Source organism: Caloenas nicobarica, chromosome 7 (genome assembly GCF_036013445.1).
Source record: "Caloenas nicobarica isolate bCalNic1 chromosome 7, bCalNic1.hap1, whole genome shotgun sequence".
Classification (NCBI taxonomy): domain Eukaryota; kingdom Metazoa; phylum Chordata; class Aves; order Columbiformes; family Columbidae; genus Caloenas; species Caloenas nicobarica.
In genome coordinates, this window is record NC_088251.1 from 36,438,193 (window position 1) to 36,460,378 (window position 22,186).

At 43.4% G+C, this 22,186-nt stretch overlaps 1 protein-coding gene across 4 annotated transcripts in view; it reads right to left on the minus strand.

The window, feature by feature from the left end:
• The window catches only part of P4HA1 (prolyl 4-hydroxylase subunit alpha 1), a 35,572-nt gene extending 19,057 nt beyond the window's left edge, over positions 1-16,515 (minus strand). For all 4 annotated transcript variants that reach the window (XM_065638643.1, XM_065638644.1, XM_065638645.1 and 1 more), the window contains exons 1-6: positions 16,426-16,515; positions 8,934-9,050; positions 7,960-8,056; positions 5,008-5,159; positions 3,136-3,273; positions 938-1,177 (exon numbers count right to left, since the gene is read on the minus strand). In XM_065638643.1, coding sequence (XP_065494715.1) covers positions 938-1,177; positions 3,136-3,273; positions 5,008-5,159; positions 7,960-8,056; positions 8,934-9,021 — 715 coding nt within the window. In that variant the 5' untranslated portion in view covers positions 9,022-9,050; positions 16,426-16,515. The remainder of the gene's footprint in view (positions 1-937; positions 1,178-3,135; positions 3,274-5,007; positions 5,160-7,959; positions 8,057-8,933; positions 9,051-16,425) is intronic.
• Between the last annotated feature and the right edge of the window lie 5,671 nt (positions 16,516-22,186).

Here is a 22,186-nt window from a genome sequence, read left to right on the forward strand (position 1 = left end):
ATGCTGGGCAGCAGCACACACATATCCTTACTCATCTGCAGGAAAATACATGATGAGCTTCCAGAGCTAAGCTCAGCTTATTCACGGTCAAGAAACCGCTCACTGCAAGGCCAGGATCCTCGCTATGCACAGGGGTCCAAGTGCTAAGAAAAAGGGTTTGGCCATTCCAGCATGACTGGCTTTAAACCTAAAAACTTCCCTGATGGGAATTAAGATTCCTGGTGACAAAGCTTTTAACTATCACTAACCTTACAGAATTAGCTTCAGTTCCTAAGTGGTTCTCACTAGGCTTTGCTGTCGTAGGTTTAGTTATGAACTTCCCAAGGCATCCTTTACACAGTCAGTGGAATATTTACAGAAGCATAAACATTTTTCATATTTCATAAAACAGAATCTTAGCTCCCTGTATTGCATTCTGTATTTCTCGTTTTTCCAAGTTTTTCATCTCAAGCATGCTTAATTTGCATTTAAATAATCTGCAGAGATTTTGGTATCACCCATTTAGTTTCAATTTCATTAATTGTGTTCTTGCCTGTGCCTAATGAGAAGTAATCTCAACACAGGAAAGTAAGATATGTTAAGAGAACCAAATTTCAGGCAGTAATGACTAAGACAGGTAAGTGGTTAGAAAGCAACAGCGACAGGAAGCAGAAAATACTTCACTAGGAAGGAGCAACCCTTAACTGCGACGCTTTCTGACGTGGTAGTTGAGACTCTAACTGTCCATCTAAAAACGTGGTAGCAAAATATAACTTATGGAAATACAAGTCTCATTTTACTGAAAATTACATACACATCAAGAAGTTAATGGTAGCATCAGCAGGAACCCACAGACAAGTCAGAACACCACGACCCCGCATTCCTCGCTGCAAATCCACAGTGAGCACCTGCTTAAACGCCGAGCCAGCCCCTGCTGGGCTGCAGAGCTGTCACATACCCAGCTCCAGCAGGCGTTTGGTGAGCGCCATGGCTTTGGCCAGGTCCCCCTGCTGATACACGGCGTAGCTCAGGTAGTCCAGGATGTAGACTTTATCCGCAGAAGATACTTCTCCCTCATCCAGCTGTTTCAGAGCTTGTTCCATCCAGAGCTCGGTGTGGTAGTAGTCAGCTTCAGTGTAGGCAATCTTTCCCAGCTCAAAGCAATCTTCGGCTGTTAAAAAGGATTTGTGCTTCACACCTGAATTTAAAACAAATCAAACCAAAACAGAATTTACACAGAATTCCAGACCAGTCTTCAGAGTAACATTCAGTTATTTCTTATTCTTCACAACAGTTATTTCTGTACTTCAACATCTCTATTCTGTGGTGGCTATTTGTTGAAGACTCTGTTTAAGTATCTGAAGCCTGTAAATCCTTGGCAGAACACACAGGCAGGTAGATGCAGTTTTTCATTGCCAGAATACCAGCTACTAGCTAAATGTCTTTACCATCAGTGGAAAATAAAATAAACCTTCCTTCTTCAAAACCCCAAACACTTTGGGCAAGAGCAATAGGAAGGCCAAATAGAAAGTTTCAGAGATCTGTTTTCAAAGGCATTGCCGTATGACTTTCAAAAAGTTACTGAAGCACATCTTGTTTGCAACAACTTAGTAAGGGAAGAAAAAGAAAACATCAGTCAGTAAATTCCCAGCTGCTCAAGATTTTTCAAGTCAGTCATTTTTAGAAACATTTAAAGAGACCTCTGAAAGATTAAAGCACTAGTAAGCAAATTACAGATTCCTATTTTTGCCACTGTAAATTAAGGCCCAATGAAAAACCAAATTTACTCTTGTAAGAAGGAAACAGGACCTGCCAGTTTTACAGCTAAACTTAACATTCCTGATTACATCTTAATACATCCTGAACTTCTAATAGCAGCTGTCACAGCTGTGTTCAAACAGGGGAATTCTTCTGTTGAAGACACGCCTTAAGAGATTAAATAGCTGAAGAGATAGTCCATGAAATGGAGTATCCCACAGAACAACTTTGTTCCTGCTCACTAATTCAGCACCTTGTGGTCCATCCTGTGATGGTCAGTGATGTCAGTTGTCTGAACCTGAAGCTGCAAACTCTAAAATAAAACAAAGATCAGGCAATCGAGTGTGCGGTGGTGGAGTGCGCTCAGACAGAGAAATCCTCTGGAACGAGTAAGAGGTTGCAGAGCCATAGCCTGGTGCATTTAGAAGTAACATAACACCACACACGAAAAGGCAACTCTTAAAAGGGTGCCTAAGACAGCAATCATCAAATAGGGTTGATAGTTAATATAAAGAAACAGCACAGCCTGTAATGCGTGAAAAAGAATGAATAAGTGATATGATGGCAGTTAAGATTCTAATCAAAACTTCGTAATCTGATCAAACAGAAATTCCCTAGGAAGAAAGACAAGGAGCACAAACCAGCGACGAGCTCCCTGAAGCGACAAACCTATTCTCTTTTATACTCTAGAACTTGTAGGTTCTGCAATTACACTTTATCACACAGTCTGGACAGCTTATTGCTTCAAAAGACGCAATAAACTACAGCCCACCCAAAGCACTTAGTCTTGTATTTTTGTGCTGTATTAAGAAAACAATTACAAACTACTTATTGTAGTAGAATGAATCTGTAGGTCTTTGAGACAGTCTTGAACTAAACCCAAAAGCAAGGTTATACATCATAACATATAAAGCCAATTACCCTTAATTTTATTAGGCATCTGACCACAACGAGTGCTTGCAAAAACACAGATGGATTGTACAGAGTTGATTTTTTGCCAGTTGGCACAGTACTATTTTCAAACAGAGGGAACAAGGAAAGCTCAGCAGAGGAAGTGTGCGCTAACAAGAAAGAAGTATGTCTTCTCCTGCTTATAAACCTATTAAAGATTACCTCAGGTAGTGACACATAAGCTCAAGTCTGTATGTGCTCTCTGTCTTTTGTTTTGCAGTTTATACACCGAGCTTCCTCCTTCTTGAGGTGTGGCAGAATTAACACTGAAACCTACGTCAATCTATATTCTACAATCCATATCATGCTACTTTTCATTAATTCCTAGCTAGCTCAAATGTTTTCCTATTGTTACCTTCACACTATGTAGTTAAGATAGAACAGAGTAATCAGGACATTTAGTAAAAGTTCACAGTGTCTTCTGAAAATAACATAAATGACTCTTACCTGGAAGATTCCCTCGAGAGAGAGTGTCTGTGTCCAAATTATACGTGTCTTGAAGCCGCAAGAGGGCTTTTGCTGCACCAGTCTGGTCTTCATCGTTTGGGAAAAACTGCCGCTGGATCGTCATGTTGGAGATAAAGCCTGGAAAAGACAGGAAAACACTTCACCTTCTTTGTCCCAGGAATTCTATAAACTCTATACACAAAACAAGTCCCTAACTCCAGAGAAAACTAACATTTCTAAAGGACAGGAGTACCCATTCGGTTTCACGTGGAAACTATTTTTTTTTTTTTTTTTTTTACACCTGATAAGACAAGAAAAGTTACATACAACAAAAACCGCCCCCGTTTGGAGAACATTACAGATAATATACTGGTAGTTTTTGCAACTGTTCCACTCAATCTGCCTTCCAAAAGGTTTTTCATTTAGCAACATGGAATTTACAAATAACTTAGAAGAGGAAAAACCCAAACAGTGCTAAGAATAGCAGTGTAAAGATTAAGGCCGGTCACTAAAAAGATGAAAAACAAAAATGCTGATGTCTAACTGCCAACAGCTTTCGACAAGACCTCAGGCAACTGAGCAGCCACTCTGAACCTCACTGCTTTTTGTGGATGTGGGCATTAATGTATTTATATAGAAACTCAAGAAACTGCTTCCGCACAGTCAAGAGGCTGGTGGGCTGTTTGCACCGTGAGGGAAACAGAACTCCAGAAAGCCACCAAAAGGAAAGGCATCAGCAAAGTCTACCATGAGGACCGCAGCTGGAACAAACTGACAGCCACTCTGGCATTTTCAGAAAAGAAACTTTTCTACTCAATGAGCTCTTTTGTCCCAAGACCCAGAAGTACAACAAGCTTTAGAGTGTTAACTAGGGACAGTGCCAACGGATGTTTGCAAAGTTCATCTAATATCCACCAGCAGAAAACTGAGCAGCACGGCCAAAACCAGGCAAAACGTATTATGCAACACTCAGCTGCAAAACCATCCAAAAAAATCATGAACTGGCCAATTTTGAGATTTTTGCCACACTCTGGAAGGATTTAAGATGCACTGGTCCAGATTGCTGGCTAGCAGGTGAAGCACCTTTTCTCTTGGCATATTCAGTCACTCACAGCAGCAACAGGAAAGCTGAACGTGCTGAATCCTTACCAGAGACTAACCCTGGGTCTTTTTTGAAAGCTCCACTATTTTACCATTTCTTGCTACAAACCTACACCTGGTATTAGTTAGTTGTTGAGACAGATTCTCACAGGTCAAATATAATCATCCTGGTTTCCTTGCTGCCAAATGTCTTTCACAGTCAACTATTTTATGTCCTGTTGCTGAAGAGCTTCTACTCTTGCTGAAGAAAAGACGCAGCAAAGTGTTTACTACACTCATTTAGATCAGTTCCACAAATTTTCAGCCTCTGCCAACATGGAGGTTTCGAACCATCACACCTTAACAATTCTGGCCATATCAGCAGCCACAGTACTAACAATACTCAAAGATAGCCCCACATGTCTTGCACTCAGAAGAGTTTCATATTCCCTTTTTTCTGTTCAACGGTGACATCCTACTTAGAAATGAAATGTCCTAAAATACTAGGTTTGCAAGAAGTGGGAGAACACATGAAATAAGTCCTGACTCCTTGAAAATGTAAAACATCCAAGGAGATTATTCAGTTTAAACATCACAGTTTTCCTAAATTTTTGTAAAGCTCAAATTGTACAACAGCACACTGACAGCAAAATGGCAGGTCTTCTAGGATTATTTTCTGAGTGCACCTCAAAAGCAGACTTACAAATATAATTCAAAGCATGACATGTGAAAGACATAGTCAAGTAAATGCAATTATAATGCGATCGTTATTCTTACTGCAGGCACACTTACCATCTGACATGTCCTTCAGAACCAGGTTTTCCAGTTCACCCCACTCTGTGTTAAGCCGTTTCATCAACTTGAATGCATTTACTGGGTGTCCCAAAAACCCCTCTGGGTCTTTTGTAGCAGTATCTGTCAGCTGATCCAACTTCTCTGCCCACCTGTAGTGAACATATACATTCCTTAATGTCTCTTGTAAAAGTCTGCCAGTGCACTATAAAAACGATTTCAAGCTACTCAACAGTCTTTGCTGATAAAAAACACAACACAAATTGCAAGCTTTTATATTATCTATATGTAAAGGTCTCCTAGGAGGAACAAAAGGCGCTTTTTTCTTTCCCTTTTTTTTTCTTTTTTTAAAAAAAAATCTTCTTCCTCAGCTGCAGCCTAAATCTTATGTTGCTGTAGTGGTCTTTGTTGGAACACTGCTGAGTGAACTCCTTCCTACAAATACCCAATGCCGTATGCCAGCAGTTCCATTATGAGTTTTCATGCAGGACTAATCAAAAACAAAGCTTTACCCATACTTTTGATCTTTTATTTTTTAAAGACTCTTTTTTTCCTGAAATTTACAATAAGGTAGTTCAATGCTTGTCTGAAATTATTTTACGTTCAGCCACACACTCTTAAATCTACGCTAAGCCCCTTGCCTCCCACCACAAAGCTGCTTTCCATACTGTAAGCCTGGATTAAGAAACATGTAGTTCTCACGCTCCCAAATGAGGAGCTCAGATCAACTTTCTGGTGCTACAGTTCTGACTCCACAAACCTCTCTAATTCTGCCAGGGACTTAAGTCATTCACAACTCCACTCTAGAACATGAAGGCATGGAACAACACTCTGAAAACAGGATAAATTAATGTTAAAAAAGCCACATCCCAGAGAGGATACCAAACCTCAACACCAATATAAAGCAAATACAAAAATCTGTAGCCCGGAGGGAACTCTCTACACGAGCCAGCATTCAGCTTGTTCCAGAATTTGGTATGCCTGAATTGATTTTTCTGCTTTACTTGAGACAGGTAGATGTTTACAGCTGTCAAAGGTGCCACTGTTGACACTCACCCTTCTCACACTGTCTTCAGTTGTTTCCCTACACTCTGACAACCCCTGTCAGGATCTTGCCAGCAGCAACGCAAGTGAAGGTGCTCCCTCCAAAAAGGTGCGCTCAAAGTGCTGCCGCGGGCTGACTCCAGCTTCTTGCAGGCCAAAGACTGAAGAAACCACTTTCAACGAACGGTGCGTTCACATTGCGCATGGTTAAATCCATCATACATGACCATCAAACCTAACGAGCAGCTGAAAGTCAACTGCAACCGTGAGCCACAATGACAAGGCCAGGATTTCTTTCGAGTAGTTTCTGTCTCATAAAAGCCTCCACCACGAGCCACCCAACAGGTGCGAGCCATCCTCCGCATTTCAGCGAACTACCAGCTTCAACACAAGCCACCAATATCCTTCAGCCAAAGTACAGAGCCCAAACTCAAACGATGCTGGCGTTTTTTCTAGGTTCTTCTATCTCTCTGCAAGTCATTTTAATTTTTCTAATCTGACAGTGAGCACCTCTAATACAATAAAAACAGAGCTGCAATGCTGATATGACAAGCTGTATTTATACCTTTTTGGATGTCCGTTTGGCATGTTCCCATCTTAATTTGTAGCTGTAAAGAATATACTTACAACATTCCAAACCTGTATGCAACTCCGACTCTGTATTTTAAGCACTAAAAAATAGTCTGACAGAAGTACCTTTCTTCCTGGATGGTAGAATTTAATACACAAAGGCTAAAATAAAAGCCATGCATCTATCTAGAACTGTTTAAACATCCTCACGACAGATTTATACACATTTTTGAAGGCCAGGAAACCATCCTGGTCAGTGATACAAAATTTTTATTTCTAGCTGTGATAAAATCTGACATATTGGGCTCTGGTCCTCACACCTATAGAGCTGAGCAACATAGTAATGGCAACAGTCAGGTCTCTTCACAGAATCACAGAATGTTAGGGATTGGAAGGGACCTCGAAAGATCATCTAGTCCAATCCCCCTGCCAGAGCAGGAACACCTAGGTGAGGTTACACAGGAAGGCGTCCAGGCGGGTTTTGAATGTCTCCAGAGAAGGAGAATCCACAACCCCCCTGGGCAGCCTGTTCCAGTGTTCCGTCACCCTCACTGAGAAGAAGTTTCTTCTCAAATTTAAGTGGAACCTCTTGTGTTCCAGCTTGAACCCATTACCCCTTGTCTTACTGTTGGTTGTCACCGAGAAGAGCCTGGCTCCATCCTCGTGACACCCACCCTTTTTATATTTATAAACATTGATGAGGTCACCCCTCACTCTCCTCTTCTCCAAGCTAAAGAGACCCAGTTCCCTCAGCCTTTCCTCATAAGGGAGATGCTCCACTCCCTTAATCATCTTTGTGGCCCTAACAAAGCGTTATTTTTAAAAACAGTAAAGAAGTTTTAAGTTACTCTATTTTACTTTCAAATCCAAATATAGCACATAGAAATACTCTGCTCTTGTAGTAGGTTACTGCTATTCATTGGCAAGGCACTCATGAGCAATATGGCCACACCAACACTTTCTAGCACTTTTACACCTAGTGTATCACTGCAATGCTCCGTGTAACACTCATCTGGAGACTTCTTGGGTTTTAGTTTTCACTAAGCAGATTGCCACTCCGAGAACTACATCCCCTCTGGAATTACATGAAAGCAGGAGTCCTACAGTGAAGGTATCATACAGAAAGTGGGTTGATTAGATTTCATCGTCAGAAAGCTTAACAAAACAAACCAATGGCTCAGAGATAATGACTTAAGACAAAAACCCGGCAAAACTGCTAGTTTAAGCTTTGCCTCAGAGGAAAAATTCCACAAATTTAATCAGCCTTAGGAAGCATTTTTTTTACATAAGGGTGGACTCAAATTATTAACTATTAGCATTATGAAACAAGCTGCTTACTTTTTGATCTGTTCCAGCTTGCTTTCTTCTGCCTTGATGTAATCTTTCAGTGACACCACCAGATCTTTTTCTGTATGTATTAAGTCTGTCATATGACCTAGAAAACAAATGAGTTGGTTACACAAGGAGAAACAAAAAAACTGAGAACTGAGAATTAAAGGCATTCTTCCTCTCTTCTACTTTCTTCTCCTAAGTCCTTCTGCATTTGCTTAAATAAATCTGAAGGAGTATTTGAGTAAGGCTTCTTGCCTTTTTTTTTTTTTGAGGAAAAAATCTCATGTTGGACCAAGCTTGTTGCCATGGAAATTAATGTAATATCACATACTTATTATTAGAACTAATTTAGGATTCATTTGGAAAAGGAAGTAGGTTACAATGGAGCAATCTTCCATCCAACCACACATAATATAGACCAAATAAAGACAAAGCTACAGAAGTATACAAAGCCTTCACGTTTGATATACAATATTAATCCAGAATTTTTCTTTAAGGTTACTTGCATGACTTCAATGGGTCCCCTAACAGACTCTGTTATTAATTAGTAATTGCTTCATCTCCTGCAAGCAGGGAGCTGAACCAGTTCATCACAAAGTGATACAGTCCACATCTTCAGCTGTGTCACAGGCCATCAGAACCCAAGACAGAGTACACTGACATTCTGGTGTCATGCTGTACCTGTAACAGCTGTTTCGCTTACTTCTACATATGTGTAACAGTCCACACCAAAATTTTGTTTAAAACCAATAATGCATATAAAGCTTAGCCGGGGTCATTAGGTTAACTGGACTGACTTAACTCAAAGCATGTTTCTCCCAAAAGGAAGAAGCCAATAAGGTCATGAGAACTAGTAAGTGAACTGAGTTCTGTACCAATTAAAGGCTTGGATGCCATTAACACATCATTGCAGAATCAGTTTTGAGAGCTGTTAAGAAATTCTTTCAGTTATGCAGCATATACACCAAAGCATGTCTCACCAATGGACGTGAAGAAGTCTGTATGGGCACAAGAAAAAGGCAGCAGAAGTCCAAGTGCTACAGTACACCAAATCTTGTTGAAAGCCATAGTTTGACAGCTGTCACCTCACCACGTACCTACAAAAGAAACATAAAGTATGCAAACAAGTTTATTCTCTTGGGCTGCCACTAGTTCTTGAGGTAGCAGAATCTACATAAGCTTGAGCAGCTCTCACAGAGGATTAATGGCCTTCTGCAGACTTTCTTATACTTTCGTCTTGTGTGGTAAGAAAGAATAGCTTGGAGACAGGGTCTTCACAAACACTATTCATCTTTCTGACATCTAAGACACACTGCAGCTAGAGATGCTTCACAAAAAGCACCAAAAGACCCAAGATCCAACACTGAAAAAAAACCCCTTAATACCAAGTTAAAATACATATGATCAGCTGAATCCACCCAGTGAAAAAAAAAGTTTCATTTGATCAGTCAGAAAGATGCCAGTGGAACAAGTCTAAATGAAAACGCTACACACCCAGTCCACAGAGTAAGTTATTTGTACGTTCCTACTCGCCGGCTGCCACCACGGTGAAGCCAGCCTTCATACCTGATACAAAAGGCTCCTGTGTCGGCTGGTTCTTAGTCCCTGGATAAGGTCATAGCAGGCTCACAGGCAGCGCTTTCTCCCACAAGCAGCTGCCAAGCTCTCAGCCTTTCAACATCCTGAATCCTTTTAACAGCCTAGGATTTCCTCGCTACTGCATACTTTAAAAGTAATTATGCTGTCTTGGAATTCATTACTTTTTTTCTAAACATAAAAGCTTAAACTCTAGCGTATTGTATCTGCTCAGAAAAATTAAAACTACTGCATGTACTAACAGAAACTGTTTTACAGCTCTTCCAACAGCATGACAACTAACGAAGAAGAAAAAAAAATCGTAAAGCAAGTCCAGCTACAAAGCGACTGTGCCTACTTAGGGAAGAAAGAGATATGCTTTTGATCGAGTTGACAGTACTGGTAGCAAACAACATAAAACCAAGCAGGTGCACCATTCGCACAACGTGCAAACAAAATCAGAAAAGTGCAGAAGTCACACCCAAAGCAAGATCATTCCAGCCAGAAGTGGAGGTATTAACTCCAGAGTGCAGGATCTCTCCCCACATCGCACACCTGAAGGGTCAGGCCCCTCCTTTCCTTCCCATCTCTGGCACTCCAGAAAGAGCAGTACGGGGATTTACATTTACTGACTCTGAGGACTGAGTGCTTCTTGGGCAGGGCAAGCGCAATTTCACTGGCACTAAGAGCAACAACAGGAAACTGCAGTACGAGCCTAGAAAAGCAGCACCACCTCCAACTCTTGTAAATCATCTGAAATCCACGTGACCACAACTGAAGGGCTGAAACATTCTGACACATTCACCAGCAGAGAGTAAAGCTTTAAAGCAAAAACGTGGAGAGGGAAGCCGGAGTGTTGCTTTTCCCTGGGTCAAGTCTGGCACGTCAGCCTTCCCAATGCTCTAAACCAGGCCTGCTCTCTCTGGCAGCGTTCCTCACCTCCTCCTTGCTTGCTTGTCCCCTCCACAGGCAGCCAGGTAACAAGCTAAATCAGACTATTTCAAATATTACTAACCCCAAGAAGTTCCCCCCAAATTTTCATTTCGCCCTGGTTTGGTTCTGATATAGTTCGCTATACAGCCATGGAACATCCATGCCAGTACAAGAGGGCAATTTGGAGGCAGGAACTGGCAGCCAAAGACAGCAAAGGAAGGCCAAATTGTTTCTGGTAGCAGCACAGGTTTAATCCATTTGTGAAACTCCAGCCATAAACATAATGAACAAACATACAACCCTCCAGCCAGTTTATAACACTTACCTAGTTTTCAGCACAAACCAGAGACTGTGGCAACATCTATAGAACAGTATCTCCCTCTTCTGTGACTGATGTCAGTCTCATTAAATAAGAGCTCCAACTGAGGAATTGCTGTAAATTAATGGATGAAACCCGGAAGCAGGTTTTCATGCTGGCAAATTTCACTCTTTACTTAAGCTGTATCCACATGCTCAAGGACACTGACATATACCTGCATGCCTATTGCTCCTCAATTAATATTTTGCTCTGCAAAAAAAAAAGCCAAATGCCTCCTGCTCATTCAGTACTCAAGCTAATACATCTGTGAATCAATTACAAAGCACAAACAGTTCTACTACATTATAAATATTTACCAACATTATCAGTACTTAGAATTCACTAAGCTATTTGTTTACTGTACTCAGTGACACAGAAGGAAAACTTCAGAAAGTTTACTTTTTTACCATTAATCAATACAAAACTTTTCTAAAACACAAACAAAACAACACCCAAAAGGTGATGAAAACTATGCCTCCCCTTCACCTACGGCTCTTGGTGACAGCATTCCACCTCGCAGGATAGAATGACGCCTCAAAGCCTGTTTGAGTAGTGTGCATTGCAAAATTTTTCCTCTTCTCCACCTGCCTTTACAGGCTGCTCCACCACTGAGCAGACTCCAAATGCAGTTGCAACCCTACTCCCTCCTCACACCTTCGCAGGCACACACCAGAACGAGTGAGTGGGCACAGTCACTAATTGCAACAAGGGAAATTCTAAGTAGGTACAAAGAGAAAGACACGGTGACAGCAGTTTGGCACTAGAAGAGGTTGTCCAGAGAATCTGTACTTCCCATTCTTGGAAGAATTTCAAAACTGAAAGGACAAGCCCATGCACAGCCTAACCCGACCTCCAAGCTCACCCAGCTTCAAACAGGAGGTCAGGCTAGACAACACCCAGAGGTCACTTCCAACTTCATTTTTTTTCCTTGTGCAGCCTCCAGCTTTTATGTCACTTGCGAGGACTCTGACTCCCATAATAGCTTTCAGCCACCCAAGATGACTTTCCTCCCAGACGGAATTCAGAAAGTTGGAAGCAGAGCCCATGGCAGCGGCCAGCCAAGCTTTCCCTGCCCTAACAGCAGTTGCTAAGTAGCACAGCTTTCCAAACTACTGCAGAAGGATCAGCTACAGGTTCCCAACTCAAAGAAAATAAAGCTCAGTTAAGAGAGATGCTGGAAATCTCTTAGATGCACCAGCTGCCAAATAAGTAGGCTTGATTTCTTCCTGTCAGTGACACGAAGTAAAACAAGACAAAAATCCTCTCTCCGTTATTCCCGTCAGTCTGACTCTTCAGGCAGACACAGCTGAGAATCTTGGAGAGGAAGGAATCCACTGCCCACATAAAAAGTGGGAGTCCAGCTGACAGCTTTAACACAGGAGCTTCTTGACTTTCCGTCAGAAGTGCATTTGCTAAGCTTTGAAACAGTAAAATGAGGCGGAGCAAAGAAAAAAAAGGAAAAAATGGAAAAAACAGCAAAGAACAAACAAACGCATAGATACAAGTAAAACAAAGCAGTAATTACATGAATAACATTGCCAAACGTAGGAGAGGATTCCCTGAACAGCAGGGATACACAACAAATGCCATTTCAACAGGTACGTTGTGTGGGACTTTTAAAGACTTGAGCTCTGCTCTGCAAGTAGAAACAGGCCTGCAAGTGTCATACAAGAGTGGACGTGCACATAGCATTCATGCAAGCAGAAGGAAAAGGGAAGACAAACTGTGGGGAGTGATACAACCTCACGACAATCAAGGTCACGTTAACCTGTGACTGAAGCATTTAACCAAAGGTACTTATTACACAACTCTTCTCACTGCCAATTCCAAGCTCCCAGGTGCTTACCAGGATCCAGAAAACAAGATAGAAAATACAGATAGAAAATGGAAATTGCAGGCGTACTTTGATATGAAATTATTTTAGTACAGCTCTAACTTACATTTTAAAAAGCTACTTCGGAGTTAAGTAAGAAATATGTGACCTACTCTAAATTAAGTCTACTGCAAGGCCAAGAGTCAAAACCGTATCACCAAGATCCTCGACTTTTTATTTAAATACTGGTCCACCCTCACAATCCTTACTGTAACTCACTATGTGCGGGAAAAGAAAAATAACACTTAAACTGAGCCGACTTTAGAGGGGGAAGAGGACAGCACCAAAAAGATAGCTGCTCACAGCACTCTCCTGTCCCTGTAAACAGGGTTCAAGTTCTAGTCTCGTGACACAATGCAACTGCAAATATTACTCAAAATGAAAGAACTTTCCCAGACCAAGTACCAAGATCACTTATCTGTCATCATTGTTTAAGTGTCTCAGAACAGAAACATTAGAACCCAGTTCTTGCTAAAGAACTTGCTAAAGAAGTTAACTTTAAAGGCTGTTTTAAAATTAAGATCCAAGCAGTGAGAGAAGAAAAATTATCTGGAATTGCTGCTAACAAAAGAAAACGGCATGTTTAAGACTTCTTTTAAATGACAATAAGTAAACTTTTACATATACAAGTAATCTCTAATGAGAGATGAGAATCAATTTTAGAGTAATGTAGGTGACATGTTTTAAATATCATTATTGCCAACTTGAAGACTACTCGTGAGTCTGACTATAGAACAAGGCTGTTTGCACACAGATTTATACCCAAGGAACTGCAGCAAGGTTTTCCTCGGTTTCTTCCAGAGTAAGACTGAACAGACACAGCCCACTTGTTTTAACTTTCTAAGCCAAGACAAAGCAGCCCAGCCACTGAGCAGAACACTTATCTTATTAGACACAACAAGCAGGAGGTTATCCTTCTATTTATCCTTCTGCTCAAGGATTAGCAGAGTATCTATAGAGATATACAGAATGTTTTCAGATATTAAGAGTGATTATAAAGAGAGCAGGACAATCCCGATGATCAACAGCTAAAAAACAGCAACAGATAAGAGCTCTTTTAGGCTGAAGTTGTAGCCCCGCAAGTGGTTCTGCAGTAGAAGAAAACCTGGGCAGCAAGTCACTCTGAAATTACTGCAAGAATGCAGCACAAGTGGCAGCAAAGACACTGTTTCAGCACAGACTTTATTTTCACTCTTTCCTTGGTTAAACAGACACGATTTATCGAGTAAGGCTGGTTTAGGTTTTGTTTGTTTCTTTGTTGTATTGGTGTTTGTTTGTTTTCCCCAACAAGTGGAATTATTTTGGATCACTTTCTTAAAAAAAAAAAAGCATCCTTATCTCTATCAGCCTCAATATGGAGGTAGAGTTCTCCTCCCATAAGCCTCTATGAATCCTCACTCCTTCCATAGCATTACTCATTATCTATAATTTATGTTTTTCAAACTGCAGCGGGTGTCTTCTCATCTATGTGCGTGCCTCAAAATCATAGCTTTAAATGCTAGATTTCAAAACCATTCATTATGCAAGAAGGTTTAAATCTCTACAAGGTCAGAGAGCCGCTTTCCCTTCTGGCTCAATGTGTAGCTCTTCACGCATATGTTAACTCTGGTGCTCCACAGCAATTTCTGCAGCAGCTTGTCTCCACACCACCACCTCAGCTGCACCCCTAATGACCTGCCATGTGCAGGGCTACACACTCAATTAGCAAAACGAACTAATCCACATCAGCTGGCTTCTGCTGAGAGGTGAGCTAGTGACTTCTCCCCCAATACATTCATTTCTGATTGGTTTATCAGAGGTTCCAGCCCCTGTGAGGAGCACAGATCAGGAACTGGTTTGGACAGCAGATCATGAAATGGCACTGCTTCTTCAGCCTCTAAATGAATTAACAGATGTGCCTACCTGTGCCACAATCACTGCTCAAATGGCAGAATTAATACTCTTAGCATAGCAAGACTGAGCCACATTCCTGTTACTTTGAGTCCCAGGAGGAAGAGGAAAAAAAGAAAAAAATCAGTCCTAGTTCTGTCAGCACATAATTAAGAAGCAGTGCAGAGCACTCTGGGTCAAATCAAATGCTTTGTAGTGTGGTTCAAGACATTCAAATGTATCCGACAACAATCCACAAGCAGTAATGTGTGCAGAACAACAAGACAGAGAACGCCTCTTATCCAAAAGCAGGCCTCCGCTTCCTGAACAAACTGGGAAGCCATTACCTTCACTTCCAACCCCATGTCCCCTACTTGCATGCTTAGCTGAATAATCTATGGCATAAGAAGCTGCATTTAATATTTATCTCCTTGTTGTAGATTCCTTCACTTACTAAAGCCTTGAACACCCAATCTTTAAGTATCTGAAGCAGGTAAACACTTAAGTACTCAGCACCTCTGCAACTCCTTTTACTGAATTCTGCAGAAAAAAGTGTGAAACTGAATGGTGGGCAATCCTTTTGATATCTTCTCTCTGTAACCCTGAAGTATCTTTCCTCTAAGAGCATCCAGCTTTTCAGGTAAACTACAAGATTTACTCCAAGCACATACGACATTTTTATTTTCTCTTCATTCAACAGCATCCTCAAGACTCCATACTGGAGTTTTTCCTTGTAATCAACTTAGATCCTATCAAGATACCTGCTCGAGGGTAAAGCTACTGCAAAGTTAGATGCCAAATTTCACATAATGCAACTGGCTGAATCCAACCCAGAGCAGCAGAGGGAGAGAGAAACCAAGATAAGCTTTATTCCTCACGATGCAACCACTACACACAGCACCCGCGGTTACAAACACGGTGTGTGACAACTTTCACACAGAATGTCAGGGATTGGAAGGGACCTCGAAAGCTCATCCAGTGCAATCCCCCCGCCGGAGCAGGAACACCCAGATGAGGTTACACAGGAAGGTGTCCAGGCGGGTTGGAATGTCTACAGAGAAGGAGACTCCACAGCCTCCCTGGGCAGCCTGGGCCAGGCTCTGGCACCCTCACTGGGAAGAAGTTTCTTCTCATGTTTAAGTGGAACCTTCTGTGTTCCAGTTTGCACCCATTGCCCCTTGTCCCATCACTGGTTGTCACCGAGAAGAGCCTGGCTCCATCCTCCTGACACTCCCCCTTTCCATATTTATAAACATTAATGAAGTCAATTAATTTCGGTGCTTATGCAAAGAAACTTCTCACTCAACCGAGCACGAAATCGCTTGGATGCCCGAGCGCTCCGCAGCCCCGCAGGCAGCACGAACAGCAGCTGCACGGAACGCACCCACCACGGGAGCGGTGCCGGAGCCGGCTGCCACGCGTGGGATCCCACGGGCGGCGGAAAGCCGGGCGGGCGGGTGCCGAGGCTCGGGGAAGGGGGTTCCGAGCTGCCCGCGGCCACGTTTAAACGCCGTGCAGAGCGGGGTGGGGCGGGGGAGCGCTCCCGCGGCCCCGGGGAGGCGGAAGCGGCACTGTTTAGTCTGCCAGCCCCGGGGAGCCGGGCGGGCCGCCACGGCCCTGCCCTCCCGCCCCCGTCCGGAGGCTGCCGGCTCCCGTTACGTAACGGCCCGGGGCACCGCCCCCGCTACCCCCCCCCCGCGTTCGCCAGGAAGGTGGGCGGGCGGCGGAGCGCTGCCACGTATCGCCCTCACACCCGCCTCCTCACGGAGCGGCCGCCGGACCCCGACGGTCCCCCCGCACCCGCCCAGCCCCGCCCCGTCCTCCCCGCCGCCACCGGTGGGACGCGGGGGCCGCCGGGGCTCACCTGAGGGAACCTGAGGGCAGGGGGCGGCGCCTGAGGGAGCGCGGCGGCGGACGGCGGCGCCGGGCACGGGCGCCCGCGAGCTGCCGAGGGGCGTGACCGAGCGCGCGCGGCCGGCCCCGGCGCCGGCTTTTATAGGCGCGCAGGCCACGCCCCCTCCTCCGTCCCGCGCGGGGAGCGGAGGGCGGGGCGGGCGGCGCGGTACGTGCGCTCGGGCACAGCGGAGGCCGCCGCACTGCGCAGGCGCGGCCGCTCCACGTGGGCGCGCGGTGCCCCCCCCACCCAGCCACCGCTCCCACCCACGGGGGTGGGGGCTTTGTCCTATTGTTCGTCACAAGGGGTAAAGAAATGGGTTGGAAGTGGGCGCTGTGACAACGGTTGAGCCCCAGGAGTCGGCACTTCAGAACGGACGTTCCCCGCGGCTTTTTGACCACAAGGGTCAAAGGCGTCGTGTCTCAGTTTTCTGAAATAGATACGTGCAGGTCAAACAACCCCGACAGAGATACGTAACGTTTAGAGGTTTCCCCTTTGTTCCACTCCTCGTTACTGTGCGACACGCAAGGTGGAAGTTCCCCACTGAATATGTTCAAAAGCACGGGTTCTAAATAAAAAAAATCCGTGTTCAGCAGGATAGTCAGTGATTTTTCATCAATGGATGCTGATACCCCATCTGAATCTGTCTCCTTAAAGGACCCTTCATGAGATGAAGGTGTTCCTTGATACATTACAAGCTTGCAAAAAAAAATGTATTATTTATCAATAATAAGGGTCAAAAGGGTGATAGATGCTGGATGCACAGCTGAGCATCATCTGCTCAGGGCAGGCTGGCTCGCCATCTCATTTAACTAGCAACAGGAATCACTAGGTCGCTCTAACATTTACTACACCAGCTCTCCTCCTCTACTGAGCTCATTTACCTCAGAGCGGTGCTTTGATTTCCATCAATAATTTTGATTCTAAACCCGCCTTGCATGTTCCCACCCTCCTGCTGGCCTCAGCTGCTGTATTTCACCGCGTGCTTTCTGTCCCACCACCCAAGCCCTCGCTTGTAGCTGCTGCCTTCGCAAGTGTTCTCCTGCAAAGCCCATGTGAAGACATTTCCAGGCTGACTGCACCTTCACCAAGCGCGGCTTCTGAAGCAGCATCCCCTCCTTTGAGCTTCACTGGTCGCGGAGGTGCCTCACACGGCAGCACCAAAAGGTGCATCACCTCCACCACCCCTCTCTGGCACACAAGAGCTGTCACAGAATTACATCAATCCTCCTGGATGCGACTTGCCATGACAGGTCTATGCTGCCTGTTCTTTGTTTTCTAGGAGTGCGTAAACAAACTAGTTATTTGTTCCAGCAGTTAAGTTATAATCAGGTATGTTCACAAGCATTTTTTCCTTTCTTTTTAGATGTGGGCTTCAAATAAAGAATCATCTCCTTACTAGCCAAGCCAGCCTGTGATCTTCCTTCTTTCAAGACACATTTTTGGCTGCCCCTACCTGGAAATCTTTCATAACAATAATGAGGGTGCTGGCAAAGATGTATCAGGGTCAAAAATCCCTCTCTCACATGCATTTTTTTTTTTAGCAGGGTTAACTTTCAACTGGCTTAAAACCACCTCATTCACGAGAGGTAATGGAGGTTGCAGCATGATCCATAACTCAGATTTCTTCCTCGTACCTTGTCATCCCAGCTCCCATTCCCCCAGCAATGTCTTTTGAAGAGCAAACATCACAACGTCAGGCATTACGCCCCATTTTGGGGAAGACTATGGGATACGACATATCTCACAGGACAAACAAACAGCATTAAGTTCATTTAGTCATTTCTTGTCCAGATGTGGACACAGATGTGTCCACACAGCTGACTTACATTGCCAGTACTGCGAATGCTGCTGCGCCAGAGCAGGAAGAAAGCCAGTTTTTAGTGGAACTACCCGTCAAAAAAATAAGCCTTCCTTTCCTCTCGTTTTGGTCTTCTTCCAACAGAAACAGAGCTCCTACAACTCACAGGAAACACTGGAATGATATCCAAGCTTCTAGCTCAGGCATCGAGTTAAAGCCCCATTATCCAGAGAGTCCATAACATGTAGCCAGAGATTTAATATCAGCTTCTAGAGATTTGGCAAAACCTCACACACTGCAGAGGCACTCAGATTCTTTCTAGAGAGGTTCACAGCTTTCTCATAATCTTTTCAGGTATTTTTAGAAAGTCAGGCAGACGGTGGAGAACAGCAACAAGTTTATTAGCGGGCTCACTTGTATTGGTCAGCATGGGGCTGAAGGCAAATAAATTTCTGCTAAAAAGAGCCCAGGATTTTGGCATGTAGCAAGCAGTCAAATCAAGAGTTATTTCCAATCGTCATGGCACAAACTTGCTCCATGAACCTGTTCCTGCCCCTTATCCATGCTTTCTGCTGGTGACATAGAGAGCACTTATTTCCTCCTGCCTTCCTCAACGCTGGCATAATCACTGACATTTCAGTTGCATTAAAAGATTGTTTTTAAATTGCTCTATGGTGGACTTGTGCGTTATCACCTGCTGTCAAACGCTGACAGAGCCACGTGTTATGTCGGCACCTTGTTAAGAAGCACCGACTGTCTCCAAGAACAAGCGCAACAGAACAGCAGCAGAGCAAGTGGCTTTCAGGCTTTCTTTAGGATTTGCAAGCCCCGTGTGTTTTCTAGCAGACTCCTTTGTAGCCTAACAACATGCCTCCTTTTCTGAGGAAGCCCATAGCAGCCCTCCATAGGCCCTAAGCTGGAGGATGCTAAAGGACAGGTCCATCTAAAGCAAGAATTAAGGACAAGAGGCCTCATAAAATACAACTTCAGTGGCTCACACCAAAGCTTTCTTTTAGCCCATGCTGCCCAGAATACCATCAGAACCTCCAAAGACTTTTAAAACTTAGGGATGTTCTCAGCATGATGTGACCCATCTACTTAGAAACCTTCAACAGAGTTCTCTGTTAATTATTTCTCCTCTCTTGAGCTGAAACTCGCATCCACAACATCCTTTACCCAGCAGTTGTGCCATCCCTTGGCCAGGGCATGGAAAGCCGCCCCCGTTTGTTCACTGGGAATGTGGCTCCAATTAGTTAGATTTGACTAATGAGGTTCTTGCACGTGATGAGACAGCAAACAATTGGTACCTATCCCTTAGGCAGGCTAAAGTGTCAGACCCTACCTTGTGGTGGCCGTACTCCAAGTCTTTGATCATGCTTGTTGTCCTCTTTGAACCTCTACCAGTTCTTCGGTGTCCTGCTGTGACCTGTATGCAATGTTTTAAGACACAGATGAGTCATCTTAATATCATATCGAGTTAACTCACAGTCCTGCTTAGCTTTTTAAAGTGCATTAATAATTTAAGTACATCCTTTGTAAAGAGATGAAGCCTCATCTAGTTCCACCCACGTTCAACAAATGGTGCTTGAGTGTCAATGCTAGTCTCCTCCCAAAATGAACTCGTTACCTGGATGGATCCTGTATCATCACGTATTTTGTGCAGTGCAGCAAATTAGTGCCAGAATTTGAGGACCTCCCCTAATCAGCAGGGAGAAAAAAAGACAAAAACACACATTCTGCCCCAATAAGCTGAACTGAGCAAATCCTACTAAAACATCACTCAGACATGAAAGTTTCTCCTCTACACATATGTGAGTGTTAGGAGCACAGACTGTAGCCAGCACTATCAAATTAGAGAGTTGCTGTCTTTTGAGGTCCCCACACCACATATGAGAAACTGTAGGAGTCCCTCCTATACATAGTATACACTACAAGTCGAACTTCAGAACAAAGCCAGCTTTGGTTAGTTTCCATCTACAATTTAATGACAGAGGGACACACTACTCATTACCTTTCTCTTTAAAGAAGCAGCTTGTCTTTCCTCAGTCTCTTCCTAAAAAATAAATATTTTTTTTACCAAGAAGTTTCATGCGGCTTGACCATAAGTTTTCAATGCAAGTTTGCTAGCTTTATGTATTTAAAGCAATTAACAGTTGCTTTGCAAGGGCTAGCTCTTAGCAATTCTAGTGCTGGTTTCTGCTTATCGGGGGCAGCTGGAAAGATGGAACAGAATAGCAAGAGAAAGCAACATTACTATTATAACCATTATTAGCTTAGAATTATGTTTTCCAGCCACTCCTCTGGCTTGAAAAATCTGTTGCCTATATGAGTAATATGCTGATACCAATATGAGTATTTTACAAACCCAGATTTTTAAAAGAATCTCAGTAACGTAGGACCAAAATGTGCCGATTTTGCAATCTTGTCCGTGTGAGAGATTGCAGTTATTTGTTCCCACTGCTTGTGCTCTCCTTGCCTGCTCCTTTTGTTTGCTCTTCTTGCACCAGGAGAGGCTCAGGGATTCAGTTCCTCTGGTGGCCTGCCAAAGCTCAAATTAGTAAGCTACAGGAAGCTGTCAGGGATGCATTTGCCTTCGCTTCCCTCCCAGGCTTCTGTCTCTCATGAAGTACAGTATCTGCAGGGGACAAATAATAGTCTATAAATGCAATTCACGCAACTCAGAGCCCAGCTGAAAAGTACTCAGAAAGAAGCAACTCAGTGCTAAAGTGACAACTGTTATTTGTGCTCCTTAAATTAAATAATTACATGAATAAATTATTAGGAAGACGCTGCTATTTTCAAAATCATCTCCTTACGTGCTGCAGAAATATTTAATTGGGCAACGTGCCATCACGAGCGGGTGTATGGACCCTTGGAGAAGGCACAAGGAATCTCTCACAGACTGCACAGCTTCCTACCAGTCCCATCAGTCACACAGGTGACTCTAATCTCATTTTCTCTGTGTTATCTTCACACAGCACAGATATCAGGTATACACAACTGGCCTAATCCTTTTTTTTTTTTTCAGCTGCCTATAGCAATGAGAGGCTACAGCACTGCACTGCCTTTGAAGGAATCAGTATGCTGCAGCATCGTGCTCTGGCTTTTAATCCCTCACCCGGATAGGGGTGCACTTACCGAATGATCAACTGCTCTAGGCTGAAGAAGGTTGAGAGGTTGCCCCAAAATTCAAGGTCCAAAGAATCTCCTCTCTAAAGCCAGCTCTCCTTGCAAGATCCATTTCCGAGGGCAGTTAGGGTCAATAAATCTGTTAGTTTGTTTTAACAGCAGGGTGGATACTTCCCTTAGAGATTATATTTCAATCCTTTATCTTATTAAGGGAAGATGTGTTTTCTCCATTAATCCAATTAGCCTAGTGGATTAATAAGATCAGGCTTGCTCTGTTTCAGGAAGCACACAAATAGCAGTCAAGCATAATTAAACCTAAACTGTTAAGTAACACTGATAACGAGAGTGCTATTTCCCTGAATATTTTATTATTTTTACAAGCTCTGCTCTCAAATTACACAATGTGAGTTCTTGACTAGTGTCTCAATTCACAACCAAAAAGCAAAAGGCTGCCCTGAAGACATTTACTTTCGTATGTTTATAAAATTCTCTTCATGCTAAACATAAGCAGGTAAGTTCCAACCCAGTTCCAACCCAAGTCAGTACTTGAGAGGAATCTGTTTGTTCAGTTATAAAGGCATGAAAAATATTTGTCATATTTTGACATCTGTCTTGGCACAGCGTGCTTTCTAATCAGAGCTATTCACTTACAAACTCAACTGTGGGTTTGGGTGCTTGAACACCAAGCAGTTTAGTCCTTTAGATACATACAGCTCTTGGCATGTTTGCTTGTTTGAGGACACATGGTCCTTAACTTTAAACAATGCTGTTACTAATACAAAAAACAGAGAAGCTTGGGGG